This window comes from Pseudopipra pipra, chromosome 8, assembly GCF_036250125.1.
Source record: "Pseudopipra pipra isolate bDixPip1 chromosome 8, bDixPip1.hap1, whole genome shotgun sequence".
NCBI lineage: Eukaryota > Metazoa > Chordata > Aves > Passeriformes > Pipridae > Pseudopipra > Pseudopipra pipra.
The window spans coordinates 20,171,297-20,198,649 of NC_087556.1; the positions used below are offsets into that span (position 1 = coordinate 20,171,297).

At 40.8% G+C, this 27,353-nt stretch overlaps 1 protein-coding gene and 1 long non-coding RNA gene across 2 annotated transcripts; one reads left to right on the forward strand and one right to left on the reverse strand.

Annotated features, from left to right (window-relative positions):
- Positions 1–200: 200 nt before the first annotated feature.
- Positions 201–8,716, reverse strand: ANKRD1 (ankyrin repeat domain 1). The gene is made up of 9 exons (XM_064662875.1): positions 8,593–8,716; positions 6,969–7,148; positions 5,034–5,171; positions 4,836–4,943; positions 4,072–4,170; positions 2,833–2,931; positions 2,590–2,688; positions 2,326–2,424; positions 201–1,142 (listed from the first exon to the last, which is right to left on the reverse strand). The coding sequence occupies exons 1-9, from the start codon at positions 8,620–8,622 to the stop codon at positions 1,032–1,034; spliced, it is 963 nt and encodes a 320-aa protein (XP_064518945.1). The 5' UTR covers positions 8,623–8,716; the 3' UTR covers positions 201–1,031.
- A 279-nt stretch (positions 8,717–8,995) lies between these two features.
- Positions 8,996–27,131, forward strand: LOC135418044 (uncharacterized). The gene is made up of 4 exons (XR_010432301.1): positions 8,996–9,107; positions 11,474–11,575; positions 22,196–22,390; positions 26,645–27,131. It is a non-coding gene; the product is annotated as an uncharacterized LOC135418044 (long non-coding RNA).
- Positions 27,132–27,353: the final 222 nt, after the last annotated feature.

Consider the following 27,353-nt stretch of genomic DNA (forward strand, 5'->3'; position numbering starts at 1 on the left):
TGCCTCCATTAAACAAAATAAGTAAGAGATGGGATTTATCTAACAGTGGCAGGGAGGTGGCTTGAGGGCTGGCTGCTCTTGGCAGCTCAGACTTCTTCCCTAAGTTTTTAAGAATTTTAGAGGCCAAGATGTGAACTTCCTTTAAAGAGAGAAAAAATAACCCCATGCATGTTCACCACTCCATCATCCACTCAAGCAAATAAAAAGAAACCACTCTGTTTATTTAATCTGAAATGGATCAGTTCAAAATGTACAGAAAAAGCAGTACAAATTTACAAATATACATAATCTGATTTTGCATTCTTCAGTCATCATACTTTGTAGTAGTCTAGCTTAAAAAAAAATTCACATTTCTGATACTGCCTCCTCTCACCTTCACAACATGGCATCTGAATCCTCCAGTCCAAATGATTACATGATGGTTGGAGCTCTGTCCTCGAGCTCTTTATCAACCACGATTGCCAAACCCTGTGTAAACACCATTACTCAACTACTTCTTTAAATCCACTTGGCATCTCAGTGTTCCTTCTTCCATTGCCCTTCCACATATCACCGCTCATTTCACAGATTATTTTAATAGTGAGAATTCAGCAGAGACAAGGCAACAATTGCAAGTATTCACTATTTAGAGCTGTTGGAAGGCTTGAGGAAAGTTGCTAATGTGGTTGGAAATACTGCCATTTAAGATAAAAGAATTTATGTTGCTGACAAAGATTGCATTAGGATGTAAAGCTCTATTAAAAAAAAGCTCTATTAAATAATATTAAGAATCATTAAAAATTGCTTTTAAATAAATAAATAATAAATAGAAATAAATAAAGCCATTTTAGAGCCAGTGGAATTTTAACACTCAATCTGTCTTTTAAAATGATTACTTTGCAGGGGTTTTTTTGCAGTTTTCGGTGAAGATACCTCAAATAATCCAGTGCCATAAATATTTTCAATAAAAATACTGTGTTCAAGGGCATCTTCATCCAGGTTCGAGTGAAGCATTTCAAAGCAGCAAAAAGAGAGTGGTCTGGTTTCTCTCTTCAGAATTTGCCTGGATGGACACTCTTTTTGGAATTGTTTTTCAGGTTGTTGAATATCTCTTTGGTGCCTTTCTGCCACTGAAGAACAAGATCCATGGGGGTTTTCCCTTGCTGGTTAAAAAAGCAGAGGAAGCATGATTTAATTTCATCCAGTGGTTGCCAAGTCCTTGTTCTTTCCTAGACACATCACTGCATCTCCTGATGTGAGACCCCTCTGCACACACAGGCTCAAGACTTAGTCTCACTCCCTAAGGTCAGAGTACTTTTGCTCTACAGAGCAAAAGGTTTCAGTGAGTCTAACCATATTGGCAAATACTGTGATTAGCAGAACATGCAGGTGTTTCTTTTCTTCTAGTTTCAACTGATAAGAAATATATTTAGGTGAAACCTCAATAAGATGCTTTTTAATTCAGAATTCAGATGAGAGTTTGTACTGGTTAATTAGGGTATGAACCACAGGAATTAAATAAGACCAATTTTTGTGTGCAGACAAAGTCTGAGAAAGCAAGTCTCTGGCCTTTGGGGCTTTATCTTCTATCATTGTCATACCCTGATGAGAGATAATGCCAGGAGCTACCCTGCTTCAGGGAGGTGGGCGGAGAGTAGGGAGTGCAGAGTGCTCCAGTGACTGTTTTCTTCCTTGTACCCTAAAGTTTTGATTGATTGTCATTTAAAAACATTGACTGGCAATGTTAAACCCCATGCTACTGCTGCTAGGTTTGGATTTGGGAGAAAGGGTCTATGATATGCTATATTTTAACAAGTAGTCACAGAGCTGCTGCTGCAGCTGTGAGCTGAGTCAGGTGTGGGACTTCTTGAAGCTCCCCTGAGCCACAGGGATTTGTTGCCCAGTGGTAAGGTTAACAGCCAGTCATCCAGAGGTAGTGCTGGGGCTGGCTATTGGCTGTGGGCTTAACAGAAAGGAGATTTCTCTGACAAGCTAAGATCTTTGTTGTCTCAGCGGTGGTCGAAGCCCAGGAGTTGTGCAGAGTAAGTGTCTGTCCATTGTATCTTTTCAATGTATGATATGAGTAATTAAAATAAATCTTAGAAAGATGTGATGCTTTTTAAGTGGCAGCTGATGCTTTCTAGTTTTAAAAGAGGTACTGGGTTTTTCCCTGACCTCCCCCAAGTTACACTTTCCTTGCCGCAGCTCTGCTTTAATTAGCTCTGAAGTGATCTAATTAAGTCTATTCACAGTAGTTTCTCCCAGCCTTGAAGCCTATGGAACTGCTCTGAAGGGAAACTTATTTTAAAGCATTTTGAATTGCTTCATTTTTGTGCTATTACTCACGCAGTTCTTTAGAGTTAAATCTGCTCCGTGCAGAATCAGAAGCCGGATCATTTTGTAGCGGTTCAGCCTCACGGCGTCGTGCATTGGAGTGTCTCCTTCCTAGAGACACGAGACATGGACCACAACGTCAGTCCTGCCGGTCCAGCACCACAGTCCAGCCCCAACTGCACAGTCAGGGATTTTTACAGGCAAGTGGAACTATCAAGGCAGTCAGCAGCTTGATGCCACCTGGTAGCTGACAGGTAAGAGGTTGCTGGTACTTACTCTGTCCCTGGCGTTGAGATCTGCTTCACAGGCAATGAGATGTTCCCCACAGTCGTATCGTCCCGTTCTCACAGCCACGTGCAAAGGGGTGCTGAGCAGCTGAGGGGGGAGGAGAGGAAGCTGTCAGTGGCATGGAACAGGTAAAAGCTGCTTCAAAAACAGCTGCCAAAAATTATCTACTAGGAGTAAGGATCAGCTTTTCATGTCCAATTAAAAAAGCTGCAGAGTCCCAGAACCACATACCTTATCTCTTGCATTTATGTTTATCCCTTTGTCCAGTAAGAATTTCAGAACATCCAGACTGCCTCCCCGGCATGCCCAGTGCAGAGCTGTAGATTGAAGCTGCAGTAGGAAAACAAATTAAAAGGAATTTAATATATCATTATATTAAAAAAGCCAAACTATTTTGATCAAATTTCTAAATAAAAAATAATTTTTATGCAATTTAACCTAAAGCACTTCACTGTGATCACTGAATTGTTTCTAGTAACAGCTTTTCTTATTTTGCCCTAATTTCTGCAGTACTGTGATTTTCTCACTCTTCATGCTAGCTGCATGTTGCTCCTAAAGACAGAGATCTTGGCAACGCTGCTGTGAGAGAGGATTTGTCTATTTGTCTGTGTTTTGTCTATTCTGTGAGCTTAAAAATTGTCTTTCACCAGGTATGTGGCTGGTATGTGCTAGTTAATGTTTTTTATTCAATGCCTTTTGGGTTCTAAAATGCATAGAAAATTAAGCTCAAGGGAAAGAATGGTTCTCTGTAAAAAACAGACAAAAACCCCACAACTTATCCAGATCCACAAAGTGAATTAGAACCCTTTTCCTCTAAAAAATTCAATTTCTCTGCTCTGAGCTCTGCTGGAAGGAGTGGAATGTCCCTTGACGGTCCCAGTGTTCCTGTTGTTCCTCCTGCTTCTCACAGCCTACATGAGCACTGCTGGGGAAGCAAGGCTGGCCAGTGCCAACTGTTCAGCAAAGGGACAAAGAACTAGGAGTGGAGAAGCAAAAGAACAGCTGCAGAAGCTGTTGATACCCAGGAACCTTTGTGGCTGGCATTCCAGAGGAGCAGGAGGAGCAGGGGGCTCTCCCGAGCCTGCCTTGAAATCCTGGTGGAGAATGTGCACATTGCAGTGAGCCCTGGATGCATGTGTGGGACAGTGGTATCTCCAGCACCTGCTAGCAGGCTGAAGTGGTAGCCTGACCTCAGCTCTCTTACCCTGAGTTAGGCTTTACTGTTTGTGGCACTCGACTGGCCAGCGTGTTTCTCTGCTGTGTTTTCCAGCAACCATTTTGGCAAAGCAAGGCAGACAACCCCTCCTCAAAAGTGAAACCTCTTCTCAAAAGCGTTATTTTAAGGATAAACTTACAAGACATTGTAAGGCTTTTTAATACTCCTCTGTAAGAAGCACTTATATAAGTGCTTCTCCTGGCACTTATAAAACAACAAGCAGTTTTTGGAAAGGTGTGAGTGGATGTGCATACCATGTCTTTCTGTTCAAGCCGGGCTCCAGCTTCCACCAACTTTTTCACCACCTCTAGATGTCCTTCAGAGCATGCCCTGTGCAATGCAGTGCGTTTGTACTGGCAATTGAAACAGTGCAAAGTCAGACATTATGTATCGCACAAGCATATGTTTAAAATCTTTTCTCCCCTTCTCCCTAGGATGATGGCAAATACATACTCTGTGCTGATTCATTTTTAACAGCTTATACTTTTGAAACCTGAAATCTGCTAAATATTAATAGCAACCTGATAGCTGAGGGCTGCCTACCCAGCATTTTAAAGGATGCGAGAAGTATCTGCAGTATGGCATTCAAATTTAATATGATGCCTGTTGAGTTCCCCATCCAACATGCTATGCTGTATTTTGCCAATGCAGCTTATGCATTATGGAATGTGAGGGCAGGCAGCATCACTTATTTCTGTCTTTCTGCAGACAAATTTCTTATCTCCTCATCTGTAGCTTTGGAAGATCACCTACTACTGAAAATCAGGGTTTCCTGGGCACCAACCACTTTCTTTTAAATATAAAGACTCTTTTGAGGTAATATGACTTTGAAGGGTCTCAGTGGCCTGCTAATCACTAGAAAACTTGATGTACAAAACTTCCAGCATTTATTTCCTCCCCCCCTCCCTTTTTCCTCTTCATAAGGGTGGAAGCTACAAAACTTTGTGGTAAAAGTTATGTCTGTTCTGTAATAACCCCTCTTCTGTAGCAGGCTTTGCATTAGGAAGGAAGATTGTACCTCATCACAGACATTTGGATCCCCTTTGTCTGACAGGTATTTTTCAATTACTGGCAACTTATTCTCCAGCGCAGCTTTAAAGAACGTGGGTATATCCACAGGTCCTGTCTGATGGAAAGAATATAGAGGGCATAAACGTGTGTGGCACAAACACCCACTACTGCTTTACCCAGAATAAGGTACTTTGAAGTAACTTACAATAACTTCTGGTTCAGGTTCCTTTAAAATGGGCACTTTCACTTTCTTGCATTTTTTCTTCTTCTTCAGCTGAATAATTTTTTCAAGATCCTCCAAGTTTTCAAGTTTTGTCCTTGCCTCTAATTTCTTCTTCTTCAACTGAAACAAATCAGGGAAGCCAGCAAGTTGAGCTGAGTGTGACCACCTCTTCCTTTTCAAAGTGGCAGGACAGCGTGTTACTATTCAGCTGCATTCCATTAAGACTGTATGAACTTTGAAATAAGCTATCTTTTTTTAATATTATTATTTGCAGATAGGGCTAATTGACCACTGGAATAAGTTACTAAGTGTGTGAGAAATTCTTTGTCATCTATAGTTTTTCATATTCCATTAGATCTCTTCCTAGCTTCTACTTCAGCCATGTGTTGTGGGCTAGAGAGCGTGAATTCAGGCCAGGAGTCAGAGCAGCACTGCAGTCCCTTCTGGCACAAAAATTTAAAAAATCTCATGTGCAGCTTATCAGAGCTGGGAAACTCCTGCAGTTTTAGCTGACTTCCACCAAGCATTTTTTCTTCAACCACTTTTATGATGCATCCCCTAATTTATTGGAACTTAATTCTCTTTGCTTAAAAACATACCCTTAAGTAAAGAACAAGGTTTAGACCGATCTTAGCATTTCAGTCAGCAAGTGTTTTATTTTGGTAAGCTACAAAGAATGTCCTCAGTGTCCTTGATGGGCAGTTCAATAAATGTTTAAGATTTCTTCAAGCCTGCTTGCAAAAAGCATCCAGGCATGAAGTCAGTATGGAGCACTGCTAATATCAAGGGAAAATGTGTTGCCTGAACTGAGATCCCATGAGGTGTCCTTGACTTCAGAAGGGGAATTCACAAACAAGGGGTAACTCAGGGTCAATACAGATGACAGATTCATGGTGTCATTAAGGGTAAATACCTTGATGATATCCTGTCATATAGAATACAGTTTTGTCAACTGAATTCTTATTCAGGCTATTTCCACCCTTTCTTTTTATTGTTCTCTCCATTTAGGGTTTGATCTGTAGATCATTGACCTTATAGAAAATAATTATGCTGAGTGGACTGTGGATCAACTGGAGACCCAGAAAGTTCTTAGAACCCAGTTTTGGAGGAACTCAAAAAGCCTCTATAGCAAGAAATGATGTCTCTGTTGAAGGTTAAGTAGTAGTGTTTATTCTAATATTTCTGAGACTCAGTTTCCCACTCTTTGTTTTTCAGAAAAAAGGCTTGTTTCCCCTGCTAGTTAAATTTTTTCATTTCCGAATCACTTTAAATTTTTAGACCAGTTCGTTCCTTATTCACCACAGAATTCAAGATGTGTTTTGGGAGAAAAAAGCATCAGTTCTTAGGAATATGGGAAGAATTGTCATGCTCTAGGAATAGAAAATGGTATTTTTCTGTAGACCCGTATCACTTTCATTTGTAATTGTTCTTCCCAAATGTGCTAGTAAACATAAAGTGTAATGCCATGTTTTCATAAAAAGAACATTTTCATGGTAAATAAGACTTCTGGCTTCAGAAATGCACTCTTATGTCTTTTGTGGGTTAGTTATTTTTGGTAGCAGTCATTAGATGTGGAAGCTGAAGGTGGCTAACTGGCTCTGATTGCTCCCCCCTTACTGACAGCTGGCACCAGGTGACTCTAGGCAAGAGGGAGCCCCTACAGTTTCAGTCAGACATTATAGGGAATGTTTTGGGTTCTGCCTCAAAGCGTTTCTGCCTGCAGCCATAGGCTACAGAAGTCAGTAGATCTCCATGGTGTTCAGTGTACTTTAGACCAACCTCCTTTGGTGATCTCCCAAGGGTTTATCTAGCTCACATGCATGTATTTCTAACTTAGAAAGAGGCAAAACTTCAAGGACTGCAGCAGGAAATGCACACAGGATGATAAAAATCCAAGCAGAAAACACAAGAGCCTACCTCTGCTTCTAGGTTTTTCTCCTTCTCGTAAGCCAGATCACCTCGGGTCAGTGAGTGCTCAGAGACTGTCTTTAGGTCATCCTGCTTCTCTAATCTCACAGCAGCTTCATACTCCCCATTTTTGAAGTCCTCAGGGAGGAAGCTGCCGGTCTCTTTATCATCCACTTTCTTCCCAGTCACCTGTAAATGCAAACATGGCATAATATAATCAGCAGTGTCATGACTGCAGTGGTCATCACCTGGGATGGATTCCCTAGGGTGGACCTTGTTCCTGTCCTGTGTGGGACGGACTGAGTGCAGACATCATTCCACCTGTGCCTGGGTTAGCTGTGTGTGCAAATGGCTACACCGATCTCGCCCAAGGGCAGATTTCCCACATCCACACAGCAACCCACCCTTGGCATCTTCAGGGCTTGGATCCAGATCCATGAGGCCAGCTCACAGCCTAACTCCCTGCCTGGCTGCAGCTGAGGTGCTGCTATATCGACAAAAGCCAGAGGGTTGGGAAGAGTATCCCTTTTGTTCAGAGTCTTCTTGTTTGTTCACTTGCCAGCCTGTGTCAGACTAACCAGAAGGCCCTAAAAGGCTGTGGTGGAAAGAGCCACCCCAACCAGCCACTCTCACCCTGCGAGTGTTGAGTACGGGAACTGAGCAGGTAGCATGGGAGGAGAGGCTTCCTCCACTGGGACCTTCCAGCTCTATTGAAACACATCCCATGCAGTTAAATCAGGTTGTTGAATAATTTCAAGGCTGGTTTTACCCGTCACTGTGAGTACCAAAGTCTCATTTATAAGAGAATGGGAAAAGGATGTTCCCGCACAGAAGCTTTGTGGTGCTGTGCAGCAGTACAGCTTTCAATAGCTTTCAGAAATATTTCTGATGCCCAATTAAGTATGTACAAAGAGATAACTTATGCCAAAGAATTGAAGACAGCATGAACTAGTTAGGCTGTATGGCAGTTATATCTTAACATAGTCATCTGGGAAAATAAAAGCAGTGCTTTACTGTATCGTCCCTGTTTTCCCAGTTTCTCGAACAGATCTGACATTCTTAGTCTAAACACTGCAGTGGCATGTCCCATCACTTGTGGTCTGGTTTAGACATTATTTTTCAAAGGCTTGTCTACATCATGAACAGCAGTGGTTGTAGGAACTGTTAGTATATTATATTATTAGAAAACAATACTATTACTAAACTGTTTGTTTAGTATTATAAAATACTTAAGTTTCTCTGCATTAATACCTTCTCTCAGTGCCTTATTAGATTGGAATTACTTAGAGAGATCATAAAATTCCTAGCTTCTAAAAAAGTAAAAATTAAAATCAAGGACAAAGGCAAATAAACAAGCTAAATCTGGTCAGTCTCTTCTTCCTGGTGAACTGTGCTCTGATGCAAAATCCAAACAGCTACGTAGCTGTATCTGTGGTGAGTCCACTTCCCAAAGAAAGTTTAAAATGAAAATATAACAGGATAACAAAAGATATATAAGGGTTTGCACCTGGAGCACAGCAGTGCTGGTAACCTGCTAAATCAGTGATCCAGTAAGGCCATCTTTCTCTGCCTGGTGTAATGACAGCCTAGAAAGAAAAGTAATTGTCAGTAAATGAAGGAAGGTTGTACCTACCAGCTCTTCTACTTTCATCATCATCGTCATATTTGCTGGTGTTTGGAGGTTGTACTCCTGTACAGCCTGTATGGCTGAAACTCCCAAGGGCTCAGACCAGCTCTGCAGGGACCACCACACTCACTTTGCTTATATATCTTTGGGAGAACTGTGCTTGAATGAGATAATCTTCCAACCTGGGAATCCAAGTATGCCCCTTGTGCTTGCCAGCTGAGAGGTAGGCTCGGGCTCATTCCAGACATGTTAACGAGCCAGATCTGGTGTCGAGGCAGGGAGGGAGGGGGGCGTCAGTTGGGCGAGGAGGGGTGAGCCTCAGACCGACCACACCGGGTATGTGAATCGGAATGAAATGTGAGCTCATCATTCTTTGGCAATGACTGCACTGCTCAGCAATGCGAGTCATTCTGTGTTCCCAGTGCCCACTAGGACAGCTGCCTGTTGATACAGCGTTATAACTTCATCTTCTTTTTTTTTTTCTTAATTGACATTCAGATCACTGTAAGACACTGGAAAGGGTAAGTGGCTTATGTACAATGCTTGTAGCAATATCTTCCTGATAAATTGATTATTACCTCTAAAGTCTCGGCAACCCATTTTTTTCATTGCTATTTATTCTTGGATGATAAACAGTTTTAGGGGAAAGGCTTTTTCTCATCATGATGACAGTCTTCTATATTTGTTGGAAGGAATTCTCTGAGGGATTACTAAGCCAGAATGATGTCTCTGGTGCTAAAAGGGCCTATGATGTGATAAGTTACAATCAGTGTAAGATCTCAAAACAGCAAGATTTGCATTTTTCTGGAACTTTGTCCATCAATGGTCATAAGCCAAATAATGAATTATGTCCTATTATGAAAAAAAAAAAAAAAAAAAAAGAAAAGAAAACTTAGTACTGGCAATATTTTCCTTTTAGATATGAGAGAATAGGGGCACAGAAGTGATTTGTTCATTTTTGACAATAAGATGGGATACAGACAAATACACACAGATGATGTGTGTGTTTGGGGGGAAAAGAGCTGTTGAATCCTTTTGGGAAAGCTTTTCTTTTGCCATGAATCATAGTAGCTTGAAGAATGACCACCAGCAGAAGGCAGTTTTGTAAGAGGAAGATGCACTAATCTTTGCATTCAAAGAGTGTGGATAAATGCCAAGAAGAGTCAGTTCTGTAATTGTGTAATGCTTGGAGCTCCTGTCTGATGAGGTGTAAGGTTGGCTGCAGGCATGTGGGTCACCTGGCTGAAATGAATACAGCTGCTCAGGTGCTCCAAGTATGACTTGTACATAAGTTCTTTACCAAATCAAGACATAACTATCCCACATGTTGTTTGTATCATTAGCATCATTAGCATGCTGCATTCCTGACACTGACCTTTCAAGGTGTCTCTCCTTTGAACTATCCCCCAGTAATCTGAGTACGTCCAAACTTCTCTTCTAGTGCCCATCATACCTATGCCCTCCCTTTCCCTGAAATGAAGCTGGACATCAGGTGGTTCCTTTACCACTCAGAATATATATGACATTAGAGGATGAGTCCCAGAACTAAAATAGAGTATGTGCTAGCAAGAGAACCTTTCAGGACATTTTTTTCCAAACCTAAGTACAGCAACAGTATCATTCCCCTCAAGTGGTATGTCCTGAATCACACTGCCGGACTTTTTTTTCACAACAATTTTTCAGCTCCGTGTGGCTTTTTCTAGTTTACAAAGGTGCTGCAACAGCTTACCCCACTCTGTTCTGTTCTGTGAATCTTATTTGGGAGATTGTCTTGAAATCCACAACCCTAAAAGATGGTTGCACAGAGTGCTTCTGGTTTAGCAGAAGCAGATCACAGCAGAGACCTGATGTGGAAAGAGAAATGCTTGCTTTAAGAACAAAAACTGTTTAAGGAGCTATGAACTTCCTCTGGACTTATTTGAAGCTCACTTTTCCCTCTTTTTGCTTTCCTTTTTTTTTTTTTAACAACCTGATATATAAAACTGACTATAAAACTGACTCAGCAAAGGCTTAACTGGAAGCTTTAAGCGGATAGGGCTTCCTCTGCAAATGGTACATAAATCCAGAGTGAGAGTAGCTTTACAGGAAACCTCGGTGCTCTGAGGGGAAACAGAAACCAAATTCTTGCATCATGAGTGCTACCAAGACCCCACAGCTTATTTATCTTTAAAGCATTCTGTCCATGATGACTAAAACAATAATACAGAATAGAAAAGAATATTCCTTGATTATCCCAAGTTTCTGTTTTAAAATGGTGGCACACAGAAACCCACTTGAACCAAAGGCTGGGATCTAAATTAACCTGATGGTAAATGCTTTTAAGCTAAATGTCATGTAAACCAAGGCAACACTATTGAAATAGCAGAAATGCACTGATTCATATCAGCTAAGACTCTTGGCTTATCACTATTGCTTAATATTGGAGGGGAAGTAGCATAATGAGCTTCTAACCTTGTCCTGGATTGTAACCACTTAATCACCTTTCACCAAGTGATTTCTCGTTACAGTGGTAATAGCAGATGGTCAGTGGGCGATGTGTGACGGGAATCTGAAAAACTTTTGCCACTCCACTGAAGGATAAGGGCAGAGCAATGATCAGCAAGGTGTAAGGCAACTGGATATTGTCACAAAAATCCTCCACAGAGAAAACACAAAAGGACGGTAGGCTCAGCATGACAGAGGGGAAACTATGGCACACCCTGCTCCTTGCTATCAAAACAGAAACTCCTTGACTAGGGTAAAGAATGTAATTAATTTTTTTAAGAGATTAATAGTAGAGTGAAAGCATCATGTGTGATACAGATGATATTGCCACCTCCTGTCAAGTGTACGACCATCCTGTTTTCAATGCCGTCACTGCTGTACTTGTCTATCTTACATTTTCCAGCACTCTGCCCTTGGCTCTGTCCATGCTTCTGAAGATGCTGCCCTTTGGATGCCATTGTGCCTGGTTGTCTCTTGTCCTTTTCCTACTGCTGAATAAGTAAAGGTATGAAAAAATCAGTTGCTGGGGAGGGGTTATGCACCTAAGAGGTTATTGATCCAGCAGATTATGTTCCACATGTTTGCAGCCAAAGATAAATTCATAACCGAGGTACGCAGAAGAAATAGTGACCTATAGCTTACTCCTCTTGGATTAGTGATGTGTTGGTGTGTAATGGCTTCTTTATTTTGCAGTGTGTGTGAGCATCCAGCATGCTTTACATATATCCACATACAACAGAGCAGTATAGAACTGTATATAGCAAGAACTGCATTTGTTTCCTTCTCTTTCTTTTTAGATGTTGGTTTTCCATAAAAGGCAGGAAACACTTTTATTCATCTTCAATACTTTTGACATAAAGCAGTTTGGGAATTAGTCAACTATAATATAAAAATTATACGGCTCACGTTCCAACTTTTTCAACACAGTGATATATATTTCTGCCTACTTTTTCTAGAGTGGTCAGGTAATTGCAATGTCATCTGTTTAGAGACTTCTTATCAATGTGTATTTTTGTGTATGAAACTGCTAAAGAGAAGCACATTGTTTCCATATGGGAAAAAAATACCCACAAAACTATTTCACCTAGGAATAGAAAGTTAGTCCTCAGTACAAAATTAGAATGTAAGAAATTATTAAATTAAAAAATTAGATTACAGTTCCATTTTTTTTCAGATCAGTTGTTATTAAAGAAATGAAGGAGTCATAATCTAGGAGGTTGCTGGTCAGGCCAACACAGTCCTCTGGTGTCAAAACCCAAACCAGCAATGAGTCAGTAGTTGCATCACTTAAGATATAGCTTAAAAAAAACCTCCTCAAATGACATCAGAGTTGGGGACTTCACATAATAGATAAAAATACAACCATGATTTCTATTTAAAAACAAGGTATTTGAATTTATCTGAGGCTGTGAGCTTTATCATAATGGCATTTTTGCAACATGCAAATCTGGATAATTCATCTTAATGGATCTCAGCTAACAAGCAAGTGCAGCAAAACACACCCGGAGGGTTGTTACGTGTGGTCAAATGAGTTTATCTATAGGTTTCTTGCCTTCCTAGTCAGCAATATAGGTCAGGGTCCCACTGCTCCAGCACACCTCTGCTGATGCTGTTCATGTAACCTCTGACTACATTTGTGTGTGGTCAACAATGTATACTATTCCTTCAGCTGCTGCAAAAAGGAATTTTCTGTATCAGTGTGGACTTGTCTAAAAGGTTTCTGCCATTCATAAATACTCCAGAACAGCTCCAAGTCAGGCAGGAAGGGAAAAGTGCTTAAAGTAGAGAACAGTGAGAGCCTGCCTGCAAATCCTGGTCACTTGAGTCATGATCCAACAGACATCTACACTGACCACCTGCTCTGCAGGAAAGTATGGGCAGTACTTTTGACTGGCAACAAGGGAGAATTCAACTTCACTCCAGAGAAGCTGTGGCATGTTTTAACTTTATTTTTGTTTAGAATTTCATATTGTCTAACTTAAAGCCTCCAGTTTTTGAATCTTGCTATAGCTTTACCTGAAAGCTTTTAAGTATTCCCTCTCCCCCCAGTAGTGCTCTGCTATAGTTTTTGGTGATACAAACCTCTCTCTGAAATGCTTCATAGCATGCCCAGGAACAGATCTAGCTCCCAGCTGTCCTTCTCTCCACTTATACAGCAAAAGTAGCAGCTCGGGAGATGTAGGAGAGCTCCGCTGGGCAGCAGTGCAAGACTTCACAGGCTGTACCCGAGGGAGTGATGTTCACTTCCTGCTGCTTCTATTTGAGGAATTCTGCTCTGCAAAGGTAGTAGGTTTTGTGGGGGGCTGCTTAACAGCAGTGACCAAATAACCTCCAGCCATTGCTTTTCCCTCTAGCCTTACTTTACAGCACATGTTGAAGTAGTTATCCAGTAGGATTCCCAAATCGCTCTCCAGGCAGAATCAACCCAATTACATTCCTCACAAGGGGAGACCGTGGGAGGTCATCTAGTCCAAGTTTCTGCTCAAAACAAAGTGAAAATTTAGTTCAGTAAGGGTGTTCCAGGCTTCATCCAGTCAGATCTTAAAAACCTCCAAGGAAAGAGATTTCATATCCCCCCTGGCCATCCTGATTCAATGCCTGAGTAACCTCATAGTGATTTCTTTTTCCTTATATGCAGTTGAAACTTTCCCTCTTTCAATTTGTGCTCATGGTCTCTTATTCTCTTCCCTCAAACCTCTGTAAAAACCCTGGCTCTGCTTTCTTTGTAACCTCACAGGCTGTTCTTGTTTTCCCTAAAACCTTGTCTTCTCCAGGCTGAACAAGTCCAGCTCACCCAGCCTTTTCTTACACAGTAAGTGCTCCAGCCCCCAACCAGCTTGGGACTGATTTTACATCATTGTTTGGACACGTGATGAACATACTAAACGATGTTGTACCAGGAACTGATCCTTGTGGGAATCTGCTGGAAATAGTTCCACTCGTTACTCTCACCACTTTGCAATCTGTCACTGAGCCAGCTTTTAGTTCTTCCAAAGTACATCCTTTTAATTCCATACAATGCATGCTTTTTAATCATACCAACATATGCCATGAAATGAAATGCTTTGGCAAGACTCAAGTAAACTGCATTAACATGAATGGTGCTCTCTACCAGACCTTTCATCCTGCGAAAAGAGACTTTTTTGAAAAGATCTGCTTTGCATCCAACCACATGGATTAGCATCCGTTGCATGTAATGTGTCTGGTTCTTTCTTGATAAAGCTTTGGTTAACTCTTCCCCCTGTTTTCTGGGAACCCAGTCAGGTCAGCCTCCCTGTTATTTACTCTTTCATCACTTTCAGCCAATCAAAATATCTTGGGAGCTAAGGAATAACAAAAAGGAGCTTCTCTGCTTTATTGACACTGAAGCTGTCCTGTGAGATCTTTGGATGCAACTCAAGAGGATGCTCTACCTTAGGGCGGTTCCTGCATCTTGTGAATAAAAGGGAGCTCAGGGAACCAAAGTGAGAAAGAATTGGGTGGCTTTTGCTTTAAAGTATAATGATGTTTTCATAAAGAATTGATTTTATAATCTCTTAGCAAAACAGTAGTGTGTCACAACACTTATAATACATGCACTCAGGCAGAGCAGCCTCTCTCTCATTTATAGAAGTCATACCCACTATATTGTTAGAAACAGCTCGAGGAGATTTTAAAAATCACTATTACCGGGGAAAAAGTAACCCTTTTATGTTTGGGGGTTAGGGGGGAGTGTTTATTGTTTGGGGTTTTTTTTTGCTTTTAACATATTGCAATTAAAATGTAAATGTGTAAACCTGCTTCACATTAAATTGCTGAAAAGCTTTTTCTCCCCTTCCATGAGATGAGCTTTCATTGTCAGTGAGGTATTACTGGATTTGTATCCAAGCTATTTTTAACAAATATCTCCTTTGAATGAGATAATACCAGTGAGGGTGGAAAAGCATTGATGCAACTTTGAAATTACATTACATCATATTATGTTGGTCATCCTCTTGAGGCTAGAGAGTAAGTATTTCTGTGACTGCAAACACAGATACAAAAGTCAATTTGCCCTTTATTTGTCAATTTGTTATAGGTACACGGCATATACTAAAAGTGCAATTTGAGTTTAATTTTAGAGAAGGGAGTAATTAAAAACCAACCAAGAAAAAAAAAAGAAAGCAGGCAAAAAAACCCAAATGTACCTTGTCCTCTAAAGTTTCATAATCAGAGGCAAATTTATGTCAGATGATGAACTTGGAGAAAAATCCTGTGCCCTTCTGTAACACAGAAGTTTTACAGGAGTCTGTTGCAACCCTTTGACATGGGATTTCTGTGTTCTGTTTCATTTCAGGAGAAAGTGTAGGGAGCGTATGCAAAAGGAGGAAGGAGGAGTGAATTATCTAAGTTGGTTTCTCCGGGTCTGCAATCTGCATACACTATTTTTAGTAAGTTGTTATTTCACAGGGAAAATACCAGAAATTTCCCCCGTTGCTATTTTGTCTCAGCCAAGGCATCTTCACACCACAGTCAGCTGGATAAGGAGACCATGGGGTAGGCTGTTTCCCCAAAAGTCTGTTATTATCCAAATTAGGGAGCTAAGAAGGTGACTAGGCTGTGACTAGGGCCAGTCAGTTCTTCCTGAAGCTCTGCCCATATCTAACTCACATATCCTGTAAGAAATTTTCTATGAGCTCTGCTTCTTTTTTCATGTCTTTTTTAGACCATCTGTGTGGCAAAGCCAGTGTAGAGGCAGGCTGTTCTCACTATAACATGACAGAAAGACCGGGAAGATACTTCTTCCTCCCCCTGGTGTATCGAGGGTGAGGACACAGGACAGCATTCATACAAATGAAACACTAAATTTCATGGTGAAGAAATGTAAAAACAAACACCTAGATTCCTTTTTCTGATGGATATGAGATTTAACTGTCTGAACATTTTTTTCAGAAATGAGGAAGAGTCACGTGAAAGTGATTTTTCCAAAGACAGAATTTCTAGACAACTGCAGCATTAAAATGCTCAGATTTGAAGGCCTACTCTTTCTGTTTTGAACTGAGCATCAAGCACCTGCAAATACTTTTGCGATCTCAGAGTCACTGCAGAATGCATTTTGGGGTGCCTGCTCTTCTGATGCTGAAGGGGAACAGTCATAATACATCTTCCCATGCTAGCTGTAAATTAACAACAAAAAAAAAAAGGCATTTTTTTTTTTACATTTTGTATAAGATCATGAAAGTATAATCACATTTGTAGTAACTTATGAGTTTACTGCTTAATTTTCCATTGATTTTTCAAAGAACTACTTTTTTTTACTGCGCTGCATAAGCAATAGTGCACGTGTTCATTATATTCTAGGGCAAGAAATTATTTTAGAAAACAGATGAAAGCAAATCCAATTTTGCTTTTATCTTTATTACAAGTTGGTAAATACTTAGCTATCAATCCAAGGAAAGCAGCAGCCTTGCTGTCTGGATTCTCTTTACCTTTTAGCTTAAGCATGTCACCTAATCTTTCTGAAATTTACACCACCTGCACCCAAAGCCCATGTCCTGTATCAGAACTCCTGATACGTACACAAAAATAATGAGTGCATGTTTATTTGGTGGCTGGCTCTATGAAGACATTGAAGAAGCTGTCTTTATCCCCAGGTGCCAGAAGTCATTCATAAATAAAACTAGGGGGAAAAAAGTAATACCTTGAATATGGGATTAAAATGTAATTTTATTTGCTTTTAGTTACAACTGTACATTTGAGAAGGGCACTTGTTAATCTCTTATCAAAGCATTCTGTTTTTCTTTGATCTTACTATAATTTATTGTCATGAGTTGCCACAGGCATCTGTAATCCTGCTTAAAATCCCTCTATGCATTCCACTCTCTTCCAGGCTGGCCTTTTTCCATCCATTGTGGTGAATGTATTCTCCCTTTTGTTTGTATGTGCATCTCCCACTTGTCTCCATTGGAGTTACTGGCACTAACATGCACATAAATAGTCCTTTGGAGTGTAAGTTTTCTTTGTATTTTGTTTCACATGATCATTAATTAATATGATTATTTACTACTCAGGAAGATCTCAGTTATCTATATATTAATGGAGCCTTTAGAATGTGGGAAAAAAAGACAAATATTTTCTTGGTAGTTGTCTAAGAATAATGGCAGGGACATGTAGCAGCTTTCACAGAGTGATAGAGTTTCACTGACATCTTTATGACATTTTTATTTAAAGAAAGACTAAAATGGAAAGTTTCAAACCTGTAAAATGTTGCAAACTCTTGTCACCTGTAAATGCCAAGGTAACCGGCCTTGGTAGTTTTGAAGCAACCCCATAGTTGTTTTCTACTTGCAGTGGGGTGCTGCTCTTCCTTACACAGAAAAGACATTTTGCATTTATGAACTGTCCCAAAATCACTGACTTGGCACAGAATTACTCCAGTGAAGTGTACACTTCTGAAAATGGTATCTAATACACTCGAGACTATAGTACCCATTTCTTACTGAAAATAAAACCAAGCACAGTGGACTGTAGCAATTACTTAGCCATCAGAAACCACAAGGAATTGGATACAAACTCAGAAACAGAATCAGGTAACTTGCAGGCTCTTGGTCTGAGAGTTCCTCCATGTTCATTACAAAGTTACAGCCAGGTGGAGTCAGTCCATGTGGTGCCTATAGATTTTTTTAAAGTATAAGCCTACAAATACAAAAACTGAACAGATTTTAAATTTTTGTAATTACAGCATTTCATTCAAGCAAATAATTCAAAGGTTTTGGGATGAAATGGTAAAGTTTCCCTGTGCATTTCAGGATATTCTATCTATTTCTTTTTCCAGGTAGTATTCAGTTCATAACTTATATGAGTTGAAGTCTATTCCTAAAATCCATCATCTCCTGAGATGCCACAGACAAGTATGAAACTTCCCAATATGTCCAAAACAGAGATGATGCTAACAGAAGAAACTCTTGAGCTACTCCATTGCATTGTAAGAGCATCATCAGTTAAAAGCAGAAATCCAAAATCATAAATTAGTCTACATCACCTTTTGAAAACCCAGTAATAATGAAATGGGTGCTACCTTCAGCATCTTCTCAGAACGTTGTGCCACAGTTATTCTGGACTTGACACTGGTTGCCTCAGTTCACTTAAGATAAAAACTAATCATTACACCCTCTCTTTGACCAGCACATAGCAAATTTATCTCACTTTTGTCCTGCCATCTGTGTGCTGTCAGCCAGTGAGATGGTTCATAAAGAACTCTCACGTGAAGCACAGCATACATATGAAAGCATCCCTAGATGCAATCAAACATCACCCTGTTGAAGTGCACAACTTGTCTCTGTGTCAAGGCTTTTCACCTCTCAGGATATTTTTCTAAGTCAACTAAACACAAAAATGCAACCACAAGATTTCTCAGGAACAAGTTAGTAATACCGGTTCTGCTCACAGGAGAGAAAAGGAAACTTATCTGAAAAATTCACTAAGTGCTGTTTGTTCTAAACATAGCTTAGTCTCCACAATCATGTCTTCCCAGCTTGCAAGGACATTAATCTGTGAGATTTTTGCTAGGCTGAACTAGTGCAGTGGACTCTGTGAGCTTAGCATACGTCCTACCTCATTAAGATGGCTTGAGCATGAGGGATAAAAGGGAATAGCTGCTAATAGTATCTTTTTAAAAATGACAGAAGGTATTTATTACTCGTAATAGTTGTGAGTGAGAAAGAGGAGTGAAGTAACTGTTAGAAGCATCAGTCAGAAGTGGACAAACTCAGCTACTCCGAGGAGCTGAACATGGAGCTGCAACACACTTCTTGATCAGAGCAAGTGCAACACCGCCTCCACAGCCTCTGCAGCTGCAGGTTCATGGAGCCACTAAATCCAGGGAAAACATGTGGGGTCAGAAGCTTGCAGAGTTTTGGCTGACTAATAACTGCAGCAGCTGCTGACTCCCCCGTCTACTCTGTCTGCTCAGGGAACACAAGACCTTCGCACTAGAAATTATTCCCAGCTGCAGCTGTTAGATATTCATGACAAATGTCTAATGGCTAAAATTGTGTGTTGTGGACAGTGTCACCTTTCATGTCATATGGGGACAATTGTGTATTCTCCACTGTGGCTGGGATACTGAGCTGTCACCCTAACATCATCTGGAGCTGTACTCCTAGACCACAAACCACTGTCACTGAGCAGTGAGTTCTGACTGCTGCTGATGCCTTCTTTGTATCAAGTTACTGTTTTCTACCACTATAGATATACCAGGACTGAGTAGCTGCCACTGTGTCTCACTGCAAGAGAGAAAGTGTAACTGTAGTAGCCCTGTCTATGAATTGCATTTAAATCAGATTCAATTCCAGGTTACAGCAGGACAAGGGACATGCGCATCCTGTTCCATAGCACTTGGAAGTTTGTGCTTCCAAAGGCAGTGGGCCCTTTGTGCTGATGTCTGGTATCATCAGAAGAAAACACATGGAGGATTTATTCTGTTGATGAATGGAGGGAGCTGAGCTGCTACCGACCAACGTGATGTTTCTACTGGATTACTCTGCACTTCCTTTCTTCAAGTAATCCTGAGTCAATCTTCTGGCAAAAACATGCCTTTCTACCGATTTACACTGTAGAACTAACCTGAAATAATATTTCCATGAATCAATCAATTTTCCAACTCACAGAATTCTGCAATCTTACGAAAATCTGCTTTTTGTTAACATACAATGAGATGCCACGAACAGCCTGAGGAGCTGTAAAGCACACAGAGAAACTACTATACTGTGTAGGGATGCATTGCAGGCCAGTGACCAACAATGCAATGCATCTCACACATGGGAGCTGTTAGGGACACAAACTGCACCAGCTCTTTTTAGGCTCCAGTGCCTTTAGGGCACTCCAGTCCAGACACAAGGGGGTGGCACAGTTGATCTGATCACGTATCATGTCCAGACACATCCTGGATATGCTGGACTTAGTGAAAATATTCGGAACAATTCTATTGTGTGCACAACAACAACTTGGCTGTGTTCAACAGCCAAATAACCAGAAGTTTCCTCTTGAAGTAGATTGCATATTGCCACCCCAAGTGTCAGTAGAATTGGTTCATCTGATAATAATGTGTGATCATCTGTCTTTTTCCAGCTCTAAATCTAGATTTGATGGACCGAGATTTGAAATCAAGCGCAGCCAGAAGAGAAGGAAACATCACTTGCTTTCTTTGCTTTTTGAGAGAAAAAAACCACTAGAGCCCAGTTCCTCTCCTGTGGAAGGACAGAACACATTGCATTAGACACTATTAACCTTTAACAGGTTCTGGGATTATTTTTAAAATTACAAAAACAAGCACATGAGTTCTTTCTTGTTTACAGGACAAATGTTGTCAGAAAATAAATCCAGCAACAAAGGGGAGTGGCAGGGAAAGATGGATAGCCTTTGGTTTCACTAACAGTCTACTCAGATGAAAATATCTCCCCTATATCTGACCCTCTGGGTGTGTTGCTGGTCAAGTGAAGCCAAGTTGCATAATGTTCAGCCAAGAGAGAACCAATTTTGGGCTGATGCACTGATGGTGAGATTTACTAGAGCATATTTATGTGTATAGACTCAGTTTAAGGAACCACTGCAATATTTGCTATCAAGTAGGGAAATGGCCTCATCCTGAAATGTGCTGAGATCACTTGCCTGGTGCTGAGTCACTAAACTCCTGTGGGAGTTAATCAGAGCTGAGAGCTTTTGATATCTTAGGGTGTACTTCATACAGAGTGTGATGGAAAGGATACTGCTTCTCAAATGCTGACAAGCCCTCCTTTTTCCCTGCAGTTTAATTCTAGGATTTGGCACTGAAATGTGTATTTTGTGTCCCCTGCTGTCATCACACACGTAAATTAAGGTGCAATTGCTATGGAAAGATGAGAGGTAGAAGTCCTTTTTCAGTAACTTTTCCTCATGCAAAGCAGAAAAATAGTGTCTGCTCCAGGGGAAAACTAAAAGTTAGCAGAACTTGAGTCAGTAATGCCTCTTCCCCTTTCTCTGATGTGCATCCTGTCTCTTGACATGTACTAATTTAATCTTTCACTTTATAATGAAGAAATCCCTGAAAACATAAGCTTTCTTAACATTTGCAAGAATGTTGTCTCTGGTGTGACTTGGGTTTTAGTTCTGTTGTTGAAGAAAATTATCCTACAAAACTATTGAATTCAGTCTATCATTTGATTGATCTGTATTTCTAAATTCACTTACACCTGTTACAGAAGAGTATCAAATATTTTAAGAAGCATTTCAGCTCGAACTCAACCCCTGAACTGGATGCCAAGACACAATCAGTTTACATGAAATGAGGCACCTGAAAAGGAAAAAAAAATAGCCCTAATGATTAGCAAATTTAAGAACTTGTTCAGAATTTAAATTTATAGTTTTGGCTGTGATGTACATGAAAAGAATCCTTCCTAATCCCTCTGACGGTGGCGTTGTGTCTGCACTTATGAGTGTCATAAACAGATTGTACCAAATCCATTCACAATCACATTTCTTAAATTTGCACTCAGGCTATGATTCATTGTGAATGCCATTATACTAAAAATAACAGGAATGGCAATTAATTATGTTAAGTGCACGTGTACATTGCTCTTTGCCATATCTCTACTATTCTTTCAGTGTTTCTTTTACACCCTTCCTAACAAGACAGTGAATCTCTAATCCATAACGTCTAATCTCTGATACTATATTCTAACATACTAAGCTGTTCCTGAAATGAAGCCCTCTAGTTTCTTATGTCATTTGTATTCTCCAACTCCCACCCACTTATTAGGAAGCTTTTGAGGCATAGTTTGTTATTCATACCACAGCACAAAGGACAGCTATCCATGGGGCTGCAGAATTCTGTGGCACTAATTTACGTAAGGTAGGAATTTATAAATCACAAGATACTTCTCTATGATAGTATGATTTAATGTAATTTATTCACATTCATACCATATCTTCTTAAAGCAACTAGAAACACTTTTATTTGCTTATCGTTGCATTTTCAATGATGGTATAACAGTTTATTAAAATACTAGGAGGTATTTATCGAGTAAGTTATTTTTAACCACAAAAATGCCCATTATAGCTCATGAATAATTAAAACCAACAATATTTATAAAGAATCATTAACTAATTCTTCTTTTGTTTTAAATGCTAGCCACCCCTGCACTCTGCTAGCAAGCTATGCTTGAACTAGCAGGTGTTTCTCCTAAGGACCACAGAGCAGCTGACCCCCTCCAGGTAGCTCATAAGGGAGGAGAGGAGAGCAGACCAGACCACCTCCACGTGGGAAAGCAAGCAGAAGTGCAGCAGCTTTAGGTGATAACAGACTCCCTTCTAGCCCTGAATTGAAGTAAGTGCTGCCTATGTTTTGGGCTACAGTTGAGGGAGATTTGCTTGCTTTCTTTACAGTAATATGCTGTAGCCTGTTTACTGTGTTTGTGTTTAATTGTCATATGTAATGGTGCCTCAAAGGAGTTGTGTTTTGAGATTATTGTCTTTGTGATCTGAGATATTTTGCAGAAGTTCAGACTTCTGTTTGTGTGTTTGGAATCTGTTCTTTAATTAACTGCCTTTCCCCAGGGTGACTGACCAAAACAGAAGGAAAAAGTGGTATAAAAACTTCACAAACTTTCTATGACTCTGTAACTCTAAGTTTCTTGCCTTGCTTCTAAGCGTTCCTTAATGTCTATGGCAGAAGATGATTCAGAGGAGAGGATTGGTAGAACACCTGTTTCTTGTAGAGCAGTAAGAAAGGAAATAAGATGTGACTAGAAACCTTCAGTTTGTGTGATAGACTACTTGTCAATCTTCTGCAGGAGCAGTTTTTTCAGTGAGATTAAGGAGAAAAAAAAAGCCCATGTTTGCTTTTTTGGTGAATCTGCGTTTCTCTGCTACAGCCTTCTATTTCCTTGTTTGAAGAAAAAAAATCTTGAATGTTTAGATGGTCACTCTAACACTTGCAAAAAATAGAAAAACCCTATTCTCCCTTAAAAACCTACTATAAATCTGAGTTCACTACACCCCTTGTTCCCTCTTTGATCCCTGTTCCCACCCACAGGCTGTAGAAGGGATGAACTAAGAAACTACCAAGGCATGGGGACTACCTTGAGACATACTACTTATTTCAATATATTTATGAAAATTACTGCCAAGTATTCCAGGGGAGATGGAAAGAAATGGGTGTGGGATGTTTTGTGTTGAAATGTTCACACAGCCTCCTATATGCAGAGAAGTACCTGTGTTTGGCTGGAGTGGGGTACAGAGGAGCTCAGCAGCTGCTACACCTGGCCTCTGCTCCAAGGGGTTCATCTCAACTCATGGTAAAGGGTTGCTGAGTCCTGAAGGCAGCAGGTTTCTGTGTTTCTGGTGCATTGTGAAAGGGCAGCGGTTGTTATTGAAAAGTGCCTGCTGGCATCAAGCTGTGTTTTGACTGAGAGTACTCCAATATTCACCTTAATGCTTATTCATAGGTATTAAGCAGGGTGAAAACCATGTTTAGTTGAGTTGCCAAACAGCATATGCAAAGAAGCTTGATTTTTGTAGGTTTTCTCCTTTGGTCTTGCTGCTTCACCAGAGTTAGAGGGATCTCCAGCATCTTTTAAGTCTCTGCCTCTCTGTAGCCACCAAGCAGGTCCTTGTCAAAAACCTAATTTTATCATTCACTTTTCTGAGTAATTTCAGGCCTATAGATGTGAAAGGGTATTGCCTGCCTTGTATCCATGATGATGCATCGTGACTTACTTTCCCCCTGAAATGTTTGAAAACACCATGAATGATGTTTTGTATCTCTCATGCCTGAATTCTGTCACTTCTGTAGCACCCAGAGCAGGTGAGCTGGATGACTAAATTGTGTTTGGTTGCAGGTAACAGCCAGAGCTTTCCTACGACTCTCTAGTATTGCTAACACCCTGCTAACTCTCCACAACTCCTTGTTACAGGCACTCTCAGTGCAGACGTTAATTGTTCCTTCCCCTGTTCCCCAGCAGCAGTGAGGCTGCAGAGGAATAATGCACAACAAATAGTTTGACTCATGCACACCTTTAGCCTCTCTACTCAGCAATGAGACCTGCATTTGCACATCAGCTTACGGAGGAATGATTTCCATAGCAACAGCAAGAATATGTGGGATAGTATGAATACTGCCTTGGAGAGCATATAAAGCACCTTCTTAAGAAATAACTGACTGCATGGGTTCTGAAAAAAAAACACTTGCAGTTGGCTATGTGAAGGCAGTGTTGTGTAATTTTTTTTTGTTGTGGTAAAAAAGAATTCATGTTTTGTTTTAGACAATATCACTTTCTTAAAAAGACATTCCTGTGTAGAGAGAATGGGGGACTTCTGCTTTGTGTAAACTGTTAGTGGATGCAGAGACTATGGAAAGATCCATGGTGATTCTTCAGCAGCGCAGTGAATTAATAGTTTTAGTGACGATCTAAAGGGAGGTTACCTGAAGCAAGCATCAAGGGGGAGGGAAGAATGACAGCTCAGTTGATTGAGGGGGCAGGGAAGCAGGATCAGGTGATAGTCCCTTTAAATAACAGGTTTTATGGTCACTACTGAGGGGCAGGCTTTCTGATATCAGAAGACAGGGAGGTGATGCTCTGGTACTTGGGGATGCAGATCCACAAGACAGGAAATATGCATGAAGGAATGACAACTATTTAATTCTTGGTGACATGCACATGTCTGTCTTCCTCTTGCTGCTGTTGTCTTACTGATTCTCTTCCTATTTGTTTTTGAGGGGTTTTTGTTGCCCAGCTCCATGTAGCCACAAAGCAGACAAGTATTTGGACACCCCCACAAAGCTTCTCTGGGGAACATAGACAAGTGTGTTGATTTCTATAGGTTCAGATGCGTTATTGCTTCAGGAGGGTTGGCCCTTTCCTTCCCGGTCCTTTTGTGAGCTTCAGGGAAATGTGTCCTTGGGCACGCACCTGCATCAAGCTCTGCAGTGCCAGCAGTGATTACTTGGATACAAACAGCTCTGTCTTTCTGAATGGCATGAATTGCTTCAACTCATTATGGGTGGAATGAACAAAAGTAACAATGATGATTTCATCACTTCCTTAGTAGTGTGGTACCTAACCAACAGTGTGTGCTGTACTGCAGCACAAGTATCTTAAAAATAAACAGTTTTGGAAGGGGAAAATTTCTTCATGTTTCAGATATTACTAAGTTTAACAGCTAAAACCATTGGAAGTCTTGAATCCCATGCTTAAGTTGGATGTTGCAGAAAAGCTCCACGTGCCATAGAATTCCTGCCCCTTCCACACATTCAGAGATCTGGATGAGTTTTCACAGCCTATCTTTTCTCGATCTTTTTTTCCACCTTTTGATAAATGATTACTATTCCTGAACAGATTTACTTATTGACTTACACAACCAGCTAATATTTTTTTCTTCTTTCCTAGCCTGAAGGCTTCTGTGCACTCTGTTTCTAGCGTTCTGTAACTGTGCATGCAAAGTCAGCAGCAACAGTGAGAGACTTGGCAACACACCCAGTGAGGGGGATAGAAGACGTGCCTGATTTTGTCTGCTCGGTACTTTAATAGTGAGAAGGCCAGTGTGGGGACAGTGACAACTGGCTGTGGCCTTGTATGGACTCTGTGTGCTTGTAAAGCACCAGCTGGAGGACTAGCTGGGCCCTTGTATTTGTAAATTCCCTTTGGAAATACGTGTGCTCTAGCTCTGGCACTTGTCCTGAGAAGGGATCCTAAACCTATGTCTCCATATGTGAGCAAAGAGCAGGGCTGTGGGATTTCTTCAGGCAGTGGTGCTGGGAATGGCAAGCCAATGGCAAGCCCTGCCTGCAGAGGTTAATAATGGTGGGTTATCCCACAGTGTCTGCTGCGGTGGGGTTTAGATCTCGGGAACAAAGCAAGCTATTTTCTTTTAATGAGTATCGTGTACTTCCAGCTTATGCTTTAATAGGATTAAACAGTCTCAGCATGGCCTTGGCAGGATATCACATACCCTAGGGCAGGAGAGTCTAGACTCCCTGTCTGCCCCAGGCATCCTCAGCCACTTCATCCTGGCATGCGAGGAGCAAGGCTCTATGGGCACCCTGACAGGTACGGTGTGGCTGAATCCAGCCCTAACATACACTGCCTTAATCTGAGATCAGGTTATTGCCTGTATAAGAAGCAGGTTATTACTTGCTAACTTGAGTTTTAAAAAGGCAAAGGATGAGCTGGAATACTGCATTCACTGATGGAAACATTACACTAAGGGATACATCTCTCTCTGAAGAGTATTGGGCAGGAACCATAAGTAGTTCAATGCCACCTCCCTCTGCAGGAATCTTTCCCTCCTCCCTCTTTTTTCCTCTTTTGTCTTCTGCACATGACCTGGTCCTATATAGACATGTAATGTCTAACACAGTGTGACCATCTGAGAGTGTCCTTGTTCATAGGGTTGCTTATTCCAGGCTGATGTGTTGCAAAGGAGGTTGAGAGCCTGAACTAGTGTGGAATAACAGCCACGTGCTGCTTACACTTGGTGTAAGCAATGAGTTTCACTCTGGGAGCAGGGGATCTTGTAAAGTGAGACATGAGTGCCTTCTCCTCACTCTTTCTTCTCTGCATTTACTTTGTTTTCCTGCCAGCTATATCTGCTCTGCTCACATGCCAGCTCTCCTGGCAAGTCTGAAATATAGGAGTTATAGACCCACATTTCAATGCCTGCCCAGCAGACATCATGGAGGACATGTGCACTTTCAGGATGGAGATCTCCTTGTTGGTATCTCTGAAGGCAGATCTGTGGAAGCAACTTCCAAGTAAAATGAAAGACTGTAGAAGACCAACACTGGAAGCTTTTTTGTTTTATCCCATGTATCTGTTTTCTTCATGACAATGCAATGTGTCTGTGTCAAGGCTATAAAATAAGATACCTCTTTTCCAGAAATGAATAAATCAGATGGTATTGCCATATATGCTGAATGGAGAACAAAATGGCAAGAGCAGCTTGTAATAAAATTCCTTTTATTGAAGCAGTAAGGGCCCTCGTGACCTTCCACCTAGCCTTTAAGAAAGTGACTCAGCTTGGCAGCACTAGAAACAAGGAGTAGATTGTTTTAGAGTTGTTTTGGTAGAGGAAAAACACATTAAATACAGCCTTGGATTGATCAGGTGAAACCGTTACCAGTGCTTGGTTAGCAGCATCTGGGGATGACAAGTTATTCAGCCTTGCAATCTGGTAGCACAATGGATGTCCTGTGAACAAAATATCTCACTGCACTGCATAGCAAGAGAGACCTCTCCAACACCAGCTCTTGGAGGGCGGGATGGTTGTTATGCCACACCCATGCTTTACAT